The sequence below is a fragment of the Hypanus sabinus genome, chromosome 15 (genome assembly GCF_030144855.1).
Source record: "Hypanus sabinus isolate sHypSab1 chromosome 15, sHypSab1.hap1, whole genome shotgun sequence".
Classification (NCBI taxonomy): Eukaryota; Metazoa; Chordata; class Chondrichthyes; order Myliobatiformes; family Dasyatidae; genus Hypanus; species Hypanus sabinus.
In genome coordinates, this window is record NC_082720.1 from 35601484 (window position 1) to 35618927 (window position 17444).

Consider the following 17444-nt stretch of genomic DNA (forward strand, 5'->3'; position numbering starts at 1 on the left):
CCCTGCAGATTTTTTTCCACCCACTTTATGCAAATCATTTAGTCATCAAATATTAAGGTTGCTGAGTGATATAACAACTTGAATATTTAGTTTTATATTTGGTAAAATAAGTGCAAAGACAAAATAGCTTGCATCAAGAATTCAAAATAATATAAGCTGTTGGGACCTATAGACATACAGAAAAAAGTATTCTATAATTTTAAATATTTATTTTTCTCTTAAAACATCTGTCAGCAGCATTTCAAAATAAAAATATAGCTTGCATTATCAAAGCTGATACACAAAGAAACAATTGCTTAATATGATGGAACAAAATCTGTCATATGTGACTTTGTTGCTTTGGAACTATTCCTAGTTCATGATCTACATATATAAATATAGTGTATACATATATAGTTAGGTGAAATTAATTTCAGTCAACATGAATAGCAAGTTCTTTTCAGCTTCTACAAATATTCTACCTTTATTTAAATTCCATTTTACACAGACTTGCTTTAGGTATTACAGTGGATTCTGGTTAATTGGGGCATATCGAGATTAGTACATTTAGGCCCAGTAAGTGGTTGCCCCAATTGGCCAAAGTTTCATGGAAATAGTTAAGAAAGAGAAACAACCACTTAACTGAGTAACAAATTATATATTTAAATGAAATACAGAACAAATTAGAACACTACCAGTGCTAAAACAGTGTATTAGTTCCTATTTATTATCAATGGAGGAATTCATCTGGGTTATGTTGCTGCGTATGGGGTGTTCAGAAAGGGGTAGCACCTCAAGTGAAACGGTTTGTTGTGTCCGTTCTGGGGCAGCTCACTCACCTTTAGTCCCTACTGGACACTCAGCTCTCACCTGTGGCTCCAAGTACTGTAGCTGTTTGTATGCAACAGCCGATACACACTGGTATGCCATTTCGACAGGCGGGCTGAACAGGTGAGGGTAGCCGGCAGGACTCGGGCCCCAGTAAGGGAGGAACATGCCTGTCCTAGCATGTGAAGTCAGCTCCGGCAGACTGGGCAGATGAGATCCAATGGCGAAGGAGGCAGTTCTGCAACAGTTCGAGGAGAGTGAAGGCATGATAAGGCACAGAAGAAGTCATAGTTATTCACTATAACAAAGTAAGACCACAGTTGTGGTAACTACTCGTACCATTGGAACTGGACTTCCAAGGTTGAGAGAGTGAATCTGTTCTAGTACAAAAGCTTTTCCACTTTAAAAACACTCTTGCTCAGTTTTCACTGTCATCGTTGGACAGAATGCACAACAAATACACTGCTGCGTACTATTGATTGACTGTAAGTGATCCCTCAAATTCTTCATTATTCCTAATTCGTTGAAGTGGTGAAATCATTTCATTTTCACTCCTGGCCGTTTCTGGTATCTCCAAGCCTGAATACTTGAAACCATAGTAGGTAAAACAATTCTAATTGCTCTTACACTTATTCTTTGTCTGCTATCAGTGACAATATCACTGCTTTTTGAACACAAACACATGCAAATAGTGCCATTTGAAACTGTTTGCTTTAAGCACAGTGCAGTGTTTAGTGGCCACACAAGTTCATGTGATGGATGCCAGTCAGAAACTGTTAGAGAACAGTTTCCTGTCCCAGTTAAGTAGTACAGTGTCCCAAATAAATGAATGGAATTCTGTCTATTTTCTTGATTAGTTATTGTTCTTTAAGAATTGTCCCAGATAAGCGGATGTCCTGATCTACTGATGGACCAATTAACTGGAATCGACTGTATCTAAAAGGGAAAGATACCTATTAAACACTGATTTATTTTCCAAAAACTGACAGTACGGGAATAACAGTAAAAAAATTGACCCAGTTGCTGTGAGGGTAGGAATCTCTCCTATCATTAAAACAATACAGAATATAATTTACTAGGAGTTTAGACCTCTACAACTCCCTTCACAACATCGAACATTTTCAATGCAGTGTGCTGTAATGACATTTAAGACACATTTGCGTGGTTTTAAAGCTTACAAATAATACATCCCATTTATCAAGCACAAACCCGGGACATCAAATAATTGCGTGCATTTGATCTTTGAATCATAACGTGGAAATGGACATTTTTGTTCTTTTCCTCTACAGCTTTGTTTCACATTTGGTTCAAAACAATTATCACTTGTAATAAGTACAACACAAATTCATTAACTCTGAGACTCATTCACACACACTTACTTTAAAAGTATTCCTTATTCACCATAAACATCTATTTACAAATTGCCTACTCCAATGATGAAAGGTATTATTTTGTTTTGCGCATAAGGGTGCTGTAAACATTTATTTGCATCTTTCTGGTGGGAGTCATATTCATGTGAGCGGAGACACTAATTCCAGTTCTGGGATAAGACCATATATTACGTGTCTCAAGCATGTTTAGAGCATAATTTCTATAATTCATTATCACTTCGAAGAGACAGATTTTCATGTTCCTGAAGATGGCCATTACGTAAAACTGTGTACCTATAAATTGGAAAAAAAAAACAGTAATCAGGAGATAATTACCAAACCAGTGAAATTTATTATCTGGAATAGAGATTCTCTTTGCAGTGTGTTAGTATGATTTTATAATTTGCTTCAATCTGTGCATCATTTGTTCATACAGAGTCTCAGCTATTCACCAATGCCTGGACTCTTTGCTCAAACATATGATCCCCTGGATTATTTCAGACCATGGATGATCTATGCTATTCACCTTTTTATTGAAGTGATGGATTCTGTTTTCTTAATGAAAGAGGATGACTTCTTCCTTTCCTTATGTTGATTCTATCAATCATCAGGAAAGTCGATTTGTGAGAACTGTGGAATGCCATGAGGTTCATGTGATATCATCCATGATGAGAGATGGGCGTGAAAACTAAGGACAGTTGCCAACGAATGTGAAAATTCTCATGGATAATCCCATATAATTGGAAAACTTGTACAGCTTGGGGGAAGAAAAGTCATACATGGTGGAGAAAGACCAAATTAGCTTATGGTGGTGAAGTCATTTTTTAGATATTCTGTAAGGGCACTCCTTCTGCAGATAAAGAAGCAATAATCATAGTAATTTTCCTTGACAGCACATAGGTTTGGCAGTATCACATGTCTGTGAAAGAGGAGTGATGGCATTGCCCTACTGATTTGGATATAATAACAGCAAACTCTTGATCAAGGTTAACAATGGAATATGTCCTGACATTGATTAAAGGATGCAGGCTAAAAGCTTCAGACCAGGCTGCAGACATGCTCTCACCATGAAGAAAGCTAGAATCCGATCTTTAAGAAGACTGGTATTATTGTACTTGGTTGTTGCTCACTATAGGGAAAAACTAATGATTTGTTTGAGGTCAACAACAACTTGCCTGCCAGTTATCCTATTGGCTTATGCTAGGTCACTGCAGTCTATAACTTAAATCATGTCAATCCTCAAAGAACATCAAAATCTTAAAAAAAAGTTAAGTACATTTACAAAAGAAGGCCTGTGCTATCAAAACCATGCACTATTAAGGCCACCATCTCGGCTCACAGGATAACACAAGATGGAATTTCAAGAAGGAAGGATTTCTGTCTTGTGTAAAATCTATATACTTGTGCTGATTCAAGGTATTTTAACAGTTAATGTTATCTGCCCTCTCACCGACGTGAAAGGGCAACGATGGCCAATGTTTGTTAATTTAACCATAATAACAGCACAATCACTATTCTGAAATAACTGGTCAAATACAGATACTGAGTGAATGAAAGAAATGATGTAGACATTGAGTTATTCCTCAGGCTGAGAATGAGATCCTACTGTCAGGTGAGAATCAATCACCACTTTATTCTTCAAGATAGAGCAAGGTGGCAATCATTGGGTTGATGAAAGAGTGGTTCCCACAACAGAGTGTTGAGATGTATGTGTCTGATGGTAAATATAGTTATAGCACTAACCATGACCAAACCAAAACTGCAATTGTTCTTAACTCCAGTGAATCACACATATCACCTAATTCCTTCCAATACCATTGCAAATCTGTTTAGGGTATGGGGTTCCTGGTATTCTTGCATCACTGATGTAAACCTCCACGAGCTGGATGAACACGTTGACCTTGCATGAAGGTTTGTGTGCTTCATGGACTCCATCAGGCGATACCAACTCAGAGCCAACCTTGTTGGAACGGCTGTGGGCGAGATAATGATCCAACCCTGGCTCCCGAACAGACAGACTTGTGTCTGCCCCTCCTGGGCTACACTTAATCATGAATCAAGCCAGCTTTTCAACATACACTGGCTCGGTCGACACCCAAAATAAAAGGACCGCATTCACTGTGTCCAGAATCCTCCACCTAGTCCAACCATACCCACTCACCAGGATCGGAAACCACATTGCCACGGTCCATCAGTGTGGCCATGAGCTGGAGGAGTGGCTTGACAAAAAACAATTAGAAGTGTGAAGAGAAAAACACCTGCTGTACGAAACAACTGATGTAAAAGATCTCACCACCTCATCAAAGAGAGCGTCTATATTGCTATCCAAAAATCTGAAGACTCACTCCTTGATCATTTATAGCAGCCATTGAAGTGCCATATATAAGTAACCTTCCATTAATTAGAGGTTTAACTATTAAAGAGGACCCTTTAATAGATAGAGCTCTGATTATCCTTTGAGGCAGAGTCAGTTTCAATGGTGGTTTGGTAAACTCCTGACGGTCGATAATCCAGAAATAAATACATCACACACTTTATGTATGTTTGCCTTGGCAAGAAAGAATACTGTATAAAATCACACTGCACCAAGAATAGGAGACAGACACACTTCTTTGCATTGCAACTGTTACTCATGTACTTAAGAATCTTGCTCTAGTGAATGGACTATTAATTTGCAATTAGCTAAAAGAGGATAAGGTTATTTTACATTTTTTAATTATATTGTTATTCAGATGGTTTAATGTTTGTTCAAGACCAAATAATTGTATGAGTACCATATGGGATTAGATCTGTTTTATTTTAAAACAATAAAAATATTATCCTCTATTATATATGAACCTATTTTGTTTCTTTGTAATTATTTTTCACAATAAAGAATAAGATAAAATTTAAACATTCAGATGTCTTGCAAATGTCAAAAGTAATTGTGCATAATATAATAGTTAAACAGTTTTTATATTGATATGTTATATTTTAATTTTTAATTAAATTTTAGTGGTTAAAGCAAAATAATAAAAATTGCAAACCAGCTAAAGGCAAAAATGTAAATGTTCTTGGAAAAATAGATACTTATTCAATTTGCATTATGATGGCAACATTATGAAATCATTAGAAGTAACTACGTTAGCAAGATTTTAAACAACAATTCCAGAGTTTAAATTGTGCTTATACTATAGTTTGCTGTTTGACGTTATTGTGGTAAATACATTGGTTATAAGTCTTAATGCTGCATAACACATCCAAATTGTTTCCTTATTGCAGCCTTTGAAAGGAATAGCATCAATCAATAGTTCATGCATCATAAAAGCAGGACTCCTAATTTGTTTATTTTTCTTTCACTGTATCAAAATTAAGCTATTAGCTAATTTTGACTATGTTGCATCTAATCATTGGCTTGAAAAAAATCTCATTTAAGTTCAATTGTGGACTGAGAAAGGATCTAGTGCTTTCCAGGCATATATGATGAATAAACTCTTCTCAGGTTTCCATCTGGGTATAGGTATGATTTTAATCGAAGTTTTGATGACGGACTCTGTGCACAAAACTACTGTGTTGCACCAATGGCTTTTGGGACTGCCTGGTGAAGGAAGTCTTTGAAATGAAACTAGAGGAAAAGAATTTTAAGAAAGATGAAGGGCTCACTCTAAGTAAGAACAGAAATTCAATTGTAAACAAGGTAGGACAGTGGAACCTGATTGAATGAGGACCAACCAATCAGGATGGATGGACAACAGGAGTATAGCTACCACCGGACTAGACATGCCCAGGCATCATCCCTGATGAAGATGGCAGAGTTTATCATCAATAATTTGGTTTAAATCGATACTTACCTGTACCCAGCTGGAAGCCGGAGAAGAGCTTATTCATCAATTGTGTTCTCAGTATTTATTTTCTTTTATTTCCAAGAACCTGTCACCAAAGCTACAATTCTTCCTGGGTTGGAGTGCCAACCATTGTACCTGCTGGTTCATACAATCAGCTCTACTTCCATTATCGTGAATCTACAATGCAGAGTGTATCTATCTCTGGCTAAAGGCGTAATCTGCGTCAAATCAAATCAACAAGGATTGTGCTGGACAGCCTGCAATTGTTACCACAATTCTCATGCTGAAAACTCACTAAACCTAACTGTACGTCTTTGGAGTATGAGGGGTTGGGGGGGAAACAAGAGCACCTAGAGGAAAGGTATATGGTCATGGCAAGAATATACTAAAGGTAGCGGCAGAAATTGAACCCTGATTGGTGGTTGCTGGCACTAATCAGTATTCAGCCATTCTGTGCCACGCAATTTTGTGCCAGCCTTCACTATATTGGTTCACTAGGGATTCCCATGATGCCGATAGACATTTATGTACTGCACTTATCTCTGGCCATACTGGTAATTTCTGGCTTTTGCTTGTGGGCCTATCAATATTTTTTTCATTCAACCCCGTCTGTATAGACCAGCTTGCCTGCCTGTAGAAATTAATTTGCATCTTCTTAAATTATGCTTTAAGCTAGGAATTAAACAAGAAGTCGCAATAATATTTTATCAACCCGATGAGGTCTCTGTCCGTCAGGGTTGACTATGGATGTTGCCTCCCGGCTGTCTAGATATGTGAGCCCGGGCTCTACAATACGGGGAACAAGCTGTTACCCATGTAGCAAGCTCCCCCTCTCCACGCATCTGATGAATCCAAAGGAACAGCAGAGACCAATACAGTTTGGTACCAACAGCATCGCAGGAGTTGCCAGTCAGTGTTGAACTCAACATAGGACTGCTGTAGGGACTCCAGTTCCGGGCGTTATCCTCTGGGTTTACTCTCAAAGCCTTCCCCATGACTGGATATAGCAACAAAACAACAGAGGTTTGAGATCAGAGCTTTCCTTCTCCTAGATGAGCTGCCAACCGCAGCTGATGAGCCCCGTCTGCTTGAAGCAACTGGCCTTAAGGCACCAGTAACCTGCCTTTTCCCCTTCTCCTGTCAGTAGAAATGGTTCTGCTGGGCTCGGTAGCTAAGCCACACATGAAAGCCAGGGGCTGGACTTGGTTGTCAGAGGCTATTTGAGGTCCACGCCGTTGCTCCCATTTGAGCTCCCATTTGAGGTGCTCCCATTTAATAGGTAATGGGAGCTTATCCCCACTATCACTCCCTGCTAAAACAACCTTAAGGGACTATTATCAACCTATCTATCCAATATGCACCAATTGTTCTGGTTTAAAATTGATGAACTTATAACATTTAAAATTTACTTCATATTAAACAATACAAAGATGCATCTTTCAACAAGTGACTTTACCTTCGCAACACCAATCTCCTTCGGTTACCTCCAATGCCTTAGAATTGCAAACCTGCCTATTTTTCCTATTTTTGAGACTTCCAGTGATGAGAGGACCCTTTGATTTCAGCTCAGTCTGGTTTTTATGTCTGTTCCTTTAGAAACCTCTTCCAATCATCTGGTAGCCCAGCACAGTATCTTCCAGCATGTGCTCCCGTTTTACATTATCTTTGACGTCTTCTAGCTTGATAGCCCATGAATCACTGCACGTACAGTAAGCAGAGGGACATTCCTTTGGAAATCAAGTCAGAAACTTCAAAGTGTGGAATTACACCCCTCATTAGTGTTTTTCTGTTCTCCTAAGCTTCTGAATGTTTAGAGTTTAAAAAAATACTTCAGTGCATCTCCTTCAAACCACATTTTATCCATTTACGTTTAAAATGCAAAATGTATGACGTAGGTTGTCTTGTATTCTTTTCTAGCTTCATATATACAACATACTTTTGTTGTTCAAAACAAGGATGTGTGGCAGCTGTGGTTAATTACCATTGCATTATTTAAAAAGGAACCATATGATGCATTCATTTTCTTTCCATTTTCAAATTGCCTCTCTATTCATTGGCCTCCTGTGCCATCCCTCCAAGCATTTCTTCTGACTTTCTGTAGTTTAGACTGCAGCTTCTCCCATTCATGTGACCCAATAATACTTCCTACATTAGTCGCTGTCCAAAGTGGTCCTCATTCCTTCCAAGCTATTGAATGCTTGCAACCATTTACCTTAACTTCCAAGCTGCTATTATGCTACCTTCTCAGTTGGTACACACCCACCCAATAACTCCTCAAAAACAAAAACAGAAAAATGCTGGAAGCACATAACAGGTTGGACAGCATCTCTAGAAAGATGGATAGTGTTAACACTTCAGGTCAAAATCCTTTTATTATGGATTGAAACAGTGCAAAGCTACTTCACTTGGAGAGTGGCAAACCTGTAAAATACTTTACCAGAGAAAGTTTTGAAGGCCAAGTCATTAAGTATATTCAAGAAGGGAATGCATACTGAACTTGATCACACTGAAGGGTGCAGCGAATCCGAAGGGACAAATAGCAAGCTCTTCTGCCTATTTTACATGTTTGTATGTTAATTTTGTTTCTCTTTCCATAGATGCTGCCTGACCTGGAGTGTTATAAATGATTTCTAATTTTATTTTAGATTTCCAGCTGCTTCAGTTTTTGTTTGATGCTCAATTCTTCTTAACATGCTTCAAGTTTTTATCTCTGGAATCGTTGGGAACTGTTTCTGTTTTCAGCCAGTGTGTCACTTGCCTGCCCTTCCAAAAGACACAGAAACTGTCCAACAAAAACACATTCACTTTCTTCCCTTAGCCGTCAGATATGACTTGGTGCGGGTGAAACAAGTTACTGAAGTCTCAACTCTAATTCCTATAATAATGTGACTGACAAGAATGAGTCATTTTCAAATAGTGATACAATAAGTAACCTCAATTGCTATGGGTCATTAGTTCCCTACCAGTAAGGGCTTACAAGCCATTAGTTAATATCTAATCAAAGCCTAGTGTGACTTTCTACTGGTTAGTGGTTTTGGCTTTTGTCCCTTGCTTCAACCCTTTAGCTAAAGACTTGAGCAACGTCCTAGTAAGACCATATTGCTTGTATAGTCATACCTTCAAATATAATAGAATCAATTCTTCTTTACATATTATCCTACACATCAGATTATGGTGCATTAGGTAAAACAACCTAAACTGCAATCCTCTTAATGATAGGTAGTTTATCTCATGGCCATTTGTGGAAGCTCTCTATGGACACATTGGTCTCCACCTAGATTGTAACAACAACTTCATTTTAAAACAAGTTCTTATGTTGTGACATATTTTACTACAATTGCTATATTAAACTTGTTATTCCTATGGAAGTTTAATGTAGTTTGACTTGTTATCTTTGATTTTTGTCTACTTCTCAACAAGTATATTGTCCATTATAAATTCAAAGCCACTAATTAGGTCACTTATTCATTTTTTTAACTTTAGTTCATTGCTTTTATACTTAAATTTTAAATGGGGTTTATTTCTTGAATACTGAAGTAACATTTTCTTGGAATGGTAAGTGCCCATTACAGAAAACTAAAATAGATTACTGTTCAATTATTATAATTTTACCCAGATTTTAAGTGCTGTAAAAAAATATTTTCGAGTGTTTGGAAAAAGTAGATCCCACTCCTGAGAATTAAAACAATCCAGAATAAGAGGAGTTAATTCTTGAACACATTCCAAGCCAGTGTTTTGAGGAAAGTCACAAGCTGTCACAAATGTTTATTCTAAAACTGCTTCTAATATTTTATTATATTCCATCTTTGCAGTGACAGAAGAGAAGGACAAGACTTAAACGTGTCATTCTAGAGCAGGGGTTCTCAACCATTTTTATGCCGTAGACCACTACCATTAATGGAGGGATCCATGGGTCCCAGGTTGAGAACTCCTCTTCTAGAATAACATAGCCTGCTCTCCCTGTGTGGATAGGAGAAGGATTGAATGCCTGATTAAGTCTTTTACTTGCTGCTCTGAGTGATAATATTCTTAATGCCACATTTGGTATCCTCCACTGTTTGATGGAAAATTATACTGGCATCTCTGGGGTTAAAAGGGAAATGGGAACTCAGTCAAAAAAGTGTTAACTCTCAAATGAACAGAAATTTTTAAACATTTATTTTTTGAGCACCATCAATTTTTTTTTTCCTTTTCTTTTCCGACTGTGTGGCTTCCAGTCCCTCCCCTCACTATGGGTCACCATCTTTTATTATATCACATCTGGTTCCACCATGTACTTTTCAGGCCAACCATCTCTATCGCTGGTTTTCCCCAGCCCCACTAGCTCTTCTCACAACGCCTATCGTTACTTTCCCCACTCAGTGCTATATATTTTCCTTTTGTTGTACTCCGAGTTTTGCTTTTCCATGTGAATCCATTGGTTATTTAACAAGACATGTTCCACTCATCATTTTGATGCATCCCTAATACTAACTTTAAAAGTGTCATGTTTTGTCACAACCACGGATTCGGCAGATAAGTAGATAAGGCAATTGCACTTGTGAATTTGCACATCACCAATTATTATCTAATGGTGATAGTATTAAACATACTTGTCATCGTAGTGCTTGTTAAGACTTGAACAGAGCACAGCAACACTTTGCTGCCTGTTTACATTTGGAATTTCCTGAGAAATTGGACTTTTGAGTCAACTGACTCTGAAAGCTAGTGGTATTTGTTCAATGCTTAGATTTTCTTTGCAGCTACAGTGTAGGCTTCATTTACCATTTGTGAAGTTTTAGTTAACACCTACTTGGCCTAGTTCCTTTTATTTTGAAAAAAATATTTATTTATTAATTTTTAGAAAATTACAAGAATAAATGAGATGATAAAATAGTAAGAAAAATAATATTAACCCTCCCCCCCCCTTAACCCTTGTCTAAAGAAAGAAAAAAAGAAAGAGGAGAAAGATTGCCTGGATATCGGAGGATCCCCACATGCTCCATGGAGTTCAAAATAATTTTAATATTTATTTTTTCTTTCCCCAATTACTTTATAATTTTATCTTCAAAGGGCCTATATATTTAATCCTATCTTTTGTAAGTATGGGAACCAAATTTTCAAAAATATATCATATTAATTTCTTAGATTGTATGTAATTTTTTCAAGTGGAATACAACTATGTATTTCATACGTAAGTAAATTCCACATGCCTAGTTCTTATTGTTTTATTTTCCCTTTAACACTGTTTGCATTAAAATTTGTGAACCATCGACCTGTTTCAGTGTCACTCATTCCGCACTTGGACCATATTCGAACCTGGTAACAGCAAGTCTCGAACCCACAAAGGTGGACCCAGCAGTGAGAGACAGAGCAGCTGACCTTGGCTGTGAGATTCAATGGTCAGGTAGGAGACAAGCTACAGGCAATGGAATCTGTTCTCAGTGAAGTTACAGAGGCAATGAGGCAGATAACCTTATGCCGACAGGCCCAGTCTCACTTGGAGGAACAGACAATGAGCTCACCACAGACAATGGACTCAGGTGTCTGTGATTTCCACACTCACAGCCGCTGTCCATGAACTCACTGTGAACAACCAGCATCAGCTGACAGCCATTAACATTTTCGCCAGCTCAATTCAGCAGCTTCAGTCCCAACTTCAGTCCCACTACTTCAGTATGATCAGCCATGATCATACTGAATGGCGGTGCAGGCTCGAAGGGCTGAATGGCCTACTTCTGCACATATTTTCTATGTTTCTATGTTTCCCAGCAGCTCGCAGGTCCTCCTTTTCTGCTGCCCTGACAATCTCTGCTATTAACGCTCCCGCTCCCACTCCCAGACAGTTTTATACATCATTGCCAAAAGTATAAATTATTCGCAGTGTGCGTAACCATGGGAAGTTAGTTATGAAAAATGCTTCATATATCATTTGGCCAAACAAAAACAATCTTTCAGCCAACTTTGAATGTATCTGTTCGTTGGCTTTTTACAAAGTATCTGTCACAAATAAACTTCCCAGTGTCCAGTAAACTGGTTTAGGGATCTTATGAAGCATCTTTCTGAACTATAGTTGTTCATGAAGTTCCCAGTAGATCTGGGGTAGCACACTGGCACAGCAAGTAGAGCTTCTGGCAGTTTGGATTCAATTCTAACTTCTGGTGCTATACGTATAGAGTTCACATGTCTCCCTGTAACTTCTGGGTTTTTCTCTAATTGCTTCCCCCTTCTCCATATTCCAAAGGTTTGTGGATTGGTTGGTTAATTGCCCTCCAATGTAACAGATCCCTATTCACAGATCCTTGAAAGTAGCTACAAAGGTTTGCCTTTATCAGTCGAAGCATCAAGTTTAAAAGTCAGGAAGTTATGTTGCAGCTTTATCAAACTCTAGTGAGACAGCTTCTGGAGTACTGCATATCATTCTGGTTGCACCATTATAGGAAGGATGACAAGGCTTTGGAGAGGGAACCAAAGAGGTTGACTAGGATGATGCCTGGATTGTGCTATAACATGAGGTTGGACAAACTTGGGTTGTCTTCTCTGGAGAGGTGAAGGCTGGGGGAAGATTAGTAGAGGTTTATATGATTATGCGAGGCGTAGATAGAATTGAAAGGCTGTCTCTTATTCCCAGGGTTGAAATGTCTAAAACCAGAGGGCATGCTTTTAAGGTGAGAGGGGTAATTTTGAAAGGAGATTTGAGATACAAGATTTTTTTTATGCAGAGAGTGGTGGGTGCCTGGGTTGTGCTGCCTGGGGTGGCAGTAGAGTCATATTCATTATGGCCTTTCAAGAGATGTTTAGATAGGCATAAGAATGTGAGGAAAATGGAAAATTATAGACATTGTGTAGGCAGAGGAGAATAGATTAGCTGGTCATTTGATTACTAATTTATTTGGTTTGACACAACATTGGGAGCCAAAGGGCTCCCTAGACTGTACTGTTCCATGTTCCATGGATGCTAGTATTAATGGAGATGTAGGGAGAATAGGTTACAAGTGAATTTATTGCAGGAAAGAGCTTGATTTGTGAGCTGGCCTCATCCCAGTCGGCTTCCTTTTGTGTTGTAACAAAATACGGAAATACTGCAGTTGCGTAACTGGTATTGCTGCATGTTAAACCCATGCAAGAAAGTGACCATGGCCAATAAACTAGCAATTAGTTAGACATTTTAAAATCTTTGCTTTCACTATTAAAGAGATTCTGAAGATGGGATTCAATGCTGAAAAGTGTGAGCCCTCAAGGCTGTAAATTCTATTGCACAAGGTAGCTAAAGAATTACATGAGAGAGGTCTTCTGTGCCAAGCCTTCCCCACCAGACCAAAACAGAGGTTTACAGGCAATTTTGCTTTGTGCCCAAACATCAAACAATATGGCGAGTATCCAGTAGCTTCACTCTGTGTACATTTGTTGCAGTGGACCAGATGCCCAATATGCTGACTCCATTTGTTCTTCTTGCTGATATCCAGGGTTCTGAGCATGTCTAGCAATGTCTAGGTTGAGGGTAGACAGACTACTGATGAGGTGACAGGAGTGGATCTGCCTGGTACCATTTTGGTCCTGGGAGAGGCGGGGCCATGGACTGTCCATACTTTCAGAGAAAAGGGGAGCGTTGGCAAGAGTACTGAATTGGAAGCCGAGTTTCCCATAGCAGTGGGTGGAGACTTTAAAGGCATGCCACTCTCATTCTTGTGGAGTGAGGGGAAGGAGTGGTCTGATGTAGAAGGTCTAATGAGTCCTCCATTGTGAGGTGAAAATTCTGAGCTAGTATCAGCAATTATGTTCCTAATGGATAAATGGCAAAGTCCACTGCTGGAGAGTCGAAGTTATCATAGGCTGAAAATGTTCTCAGGAGTGAAGCCCAACCCCAAGATGGAGGAGAAATCTCAGATGCTGGATGACTGGCAGTACTTCGATAATGTGAAAAGACAGTGACTGATAAGGTCTGCGTCTAAAAGGTCCGGTTGCTGAGGCGGTGAGGTCCTCGAAGGTGACAACCCCTTTGCTATTTCTGCAGGCTACATGCAAGCATTAGAAAGCATTTTTGGTACGCCGAGAAGCCCAATAGAGTTTATGACGGGCTTTGGGAGCATGTTTCAAGAGAAAGGGGAGAATCTTTTTGCCTATATTTTCTGGCTAGAGACAGATGCTTTACTTGTGGCGTAAAGGAGCCATTCAACTAGCTGATGTTAATCAATTAAGGATGGACCAAGTGGTGAAGGGTGCACAGTCATGTGATGTGATTGCTTTAAGCCTCCGAATGTCCTGTAAGATGCATTCCCTTTGTTTGGTGAGCTGATCAGAGAAGTAAGAGAGAAGAAAAACATTTGGGGTTTGACAAAACCTATGGATTAGTCTGAAATTGGTTCTACTGGCCTGAATGAAGCCTGAGGGTGAAGAGTACGGTAAGTCGTGCACTTGATGTATACGGAGGAAGGCGCTGCATATGAGGGCCGCTGCTTTATCCCATTTGCAGATTGCGGGACCACATGATCTAGTATATATGGATTTCCTCCCCATAGAGCCTGATTCCAGCAACACAGTGAATGTCTTGGTTATTACTGATCACTACACCAGATTTGCTCAGGCCTTCCCTACAAAGGATCACAGGACATCCACTGTGGCAAAAGTGTTATGGGAAATGTATTTCATTCATTATGGCCTTCCCAAATGGATGCATAGTGATCGGAGACAGGATTTTGAGAATAGGCTCATACATGACCTACTGAGTATGCTTGGAGTTGAGAAGTCGAGGATAATGACCTATCACCCTCAGGGTGACCTCAGACTGAGAGGTTCAATCAGACATTGCTAGACATGCTCAGAACCCTGGATAACAGCAAAAAGAACAAATGGAGTCAGTATATTGGGCATCTGGTCCACAGCTACAATTGTACACAGAATTAAGCTACCAGATACTCACCATAGTATTTGATGTTTGGGCGCGAAGCAAAATTGCCTGTAGACCTCTGTTTTTTTTGGACTGGTGAGGAAGATTTTTCACAGAAAACCTACCTTAAGTATGCGTCTGACATGAGGAGGGAATTGCAAAAGGCTTATGAACTAGCAGAGGTGTCTGCTACCAAGCAGAATCAAAAAAATGAAGAGATACGATCAAAAGATTAGGTTCTCCCAACTGATGCCTGGAGACAAAGTTCTCAACAGACAGAGTTTTTATAGATGCACCGTAGAAAACATTCTTCTAGGGTGCATCACAACCTGGTATGGAAGTTGTCCTGTCCAAGACCGGAAGAAGCTGCAGAAGATCATGATCATAGCCCAGCACATCACAGAAACAAATCTTCCATCCTTGGACACTTTACACCAGACGCTGTCAAAGCAGTGCTGCCAGGATAATCAAGGAGACGACCCACCCAGCCAACACACTTTTTGTCTCTCTTCCCTCTGGGAGAAGGTTCAGGAGCATGAAGATTGGTACGGCCAGATTTGGGAACATCTTCTTTCCAACTGTGATAAGACTGCTGAACGGATCCTGACCCGGATCTGGGCCGTACCTTCCAAATATCCGGACCTGACTTGCACTACCTTACTACCCCTTTTCTGTTTTCTAATTATGATTTATAATTTAAATTTTTTATTATACTTACTTCCATTTGTACTTCAGGGAGCTCGAAGCGCAGAATCAAATATTACTGTGATCATTGTACTCTCTAGTATCAATTGTTTGGTGACAATAAAGTAAAGTAATAAGTAATAATAAGGAATAAGGAATTTGCATCTACCAGGGAAGCATAAGTTGGCTGACCACTAGTTGGCTACGCCTTATGTAGTGGAGAGTCAGTTGCCAAATACGCCAATTTTTCAGAAGACAGGAATGGATCTATCAAAATTCTCCTACGGAACCACTTTTTACCTTTAGGACAAAAGGACGCAGAGCCTGACGTGGACCCTACACCTAGAAGGAGGACTCTGCAGTGATGTGGGAGAACAGAAAGAAAATGAGTGCAGAGACCTGAAGAGGACCTAACTGCTGAATGTTGTACGGAATCAGAGGATGAGGAAATGAGGTTGGGGGATATGCTACCCTATGAAAGCTCCCCAATAATTGATGAATAGATTCTTCAATCTTGACACGCTGATGTGAATGTAGCAAGGCTGGGACGGGGGTGGGTGGACTTGCAGTGGACTGGCAGGCTTGTGGCTGGACAACAAATGGAAATAGGGCTCCAAAATAACTGGGGATGACCCTGTACTCAGTCAAGTGGCAAGGAAAGCTGAGTTGCTGGTAGGCACGAGTAATGGACACAGAGAGGTCTCTCCAGGTAGACAGGAGAGATTCCAAGGAGTGTCTGAGATTGAAGAAGTAGGTGATGGGATAAGAAGGTCTCAATGAATCAGGAACTTCCAGATAGACAGGCCTATGTCACACCAAGGGAACAGTGTTATGCCTATCCCCCTAGTGATATATGTCACGACCATTTACAAGTAGATTGGAGGTCCTGATATCACTAAATTCCTTTGAAAGCTGTGTTATTGATGATGGGTTGATAAATTTCTAAGTCATAAGGACATGACTATTTTTGGTGGGGGGAGAGTCTAACATCCTGGTAAAGATTTTACTGCTAATGTTGTAGGGTATTTCATATAATGGTTTTTCTTGTAGAAGCAGTGTGTTCTGCTGGTAGTGTTTGGGTTACCATTAAAGATAAAGGATGCTTAAGAATGTTGTGTCATCTAATCAGGAGGGTGGAACTGAGAGAGGGTTCTAGAGAATGCTGGAGGAGAGGTTTGGTGATGGACACTAAGGTGGGTTGAGGTCTTTTTCGGTGGGATATGGAGAGAAAAGAAGCTCGAGAGAACCGTCCATAGAAGTTGATCTGATGGACCCCGATAGGGAGATTTCTACTGTGGATCAGCGAATAGGAGTTAGTACATTGGACACAATGGCTTTTGAAAGATTTGAGCTCTAACCTGTGCACATTTGACTGTTTAATTAAAAGGGCCCCTTTTGTTTTTGTCTTTAATAACTCTTTGATTAAGCTAACATTCATAAATGCACTTTCTTTATAATTGCATGCAGTGTACAGTCTGTGAGTTCTTGCCAGCAGGTGATTGCATGGGACAGTTATTCACATCATATTCACACAAATCAGGGTTTGAGGGGTCGAAACATCCCAGCCTCGTGGGTTTGGCGGGACCCAAGTCATATGAATCCTAGATGTACAGAATCTGAGAAAGGTGGTTTTCGCAATGCTGAGTCTGGTGGCTGTTAACGATAGGATAATGAACCACATCTCTAAAGATGCCCACTAAAACGGGGTTTCACATAGCAACATAGAAAACCTATGGCACAATACAGGCCCTTCGGCCCACAAAGTTGTGCCAAACGTGTCCCTACCTCAGAAATTACTAGGCTTACCTATAGACCTCTATTTTACTAAGCTCCATGTACCTATCTAAAAGCCTCTTAAAAGACCCTATCGTATCCATTCAAATCCATACATCC

General features: G+C 39.6%; 1 protein-coding gene across 1 annotated transcript in view; it reads right to left on the reverse strand.

Annotated features, from left to right (window-relative positions):
* Positions 1 to 220: 220 nt before the first annotated feature.
* htr4 (5-hydroxytryptamine receptor 4) overlaps positions 221 to 17444 on the reverse strand; it is a 135187-nt gene continuing 117963 nt past the window's right edge. Inside the window, exon 7 of the mRNA XM_059990201.1 lies at positions 221 to 2471. Coding sequence (XP_059846184.1) covers positions 2399 to 2471 — 73 coding nt within the window. The 3' untranslated portion in view covers positions 221 to 2398. The remainder of the gene's footprint in view (positions 2472 to 17444) is intronic.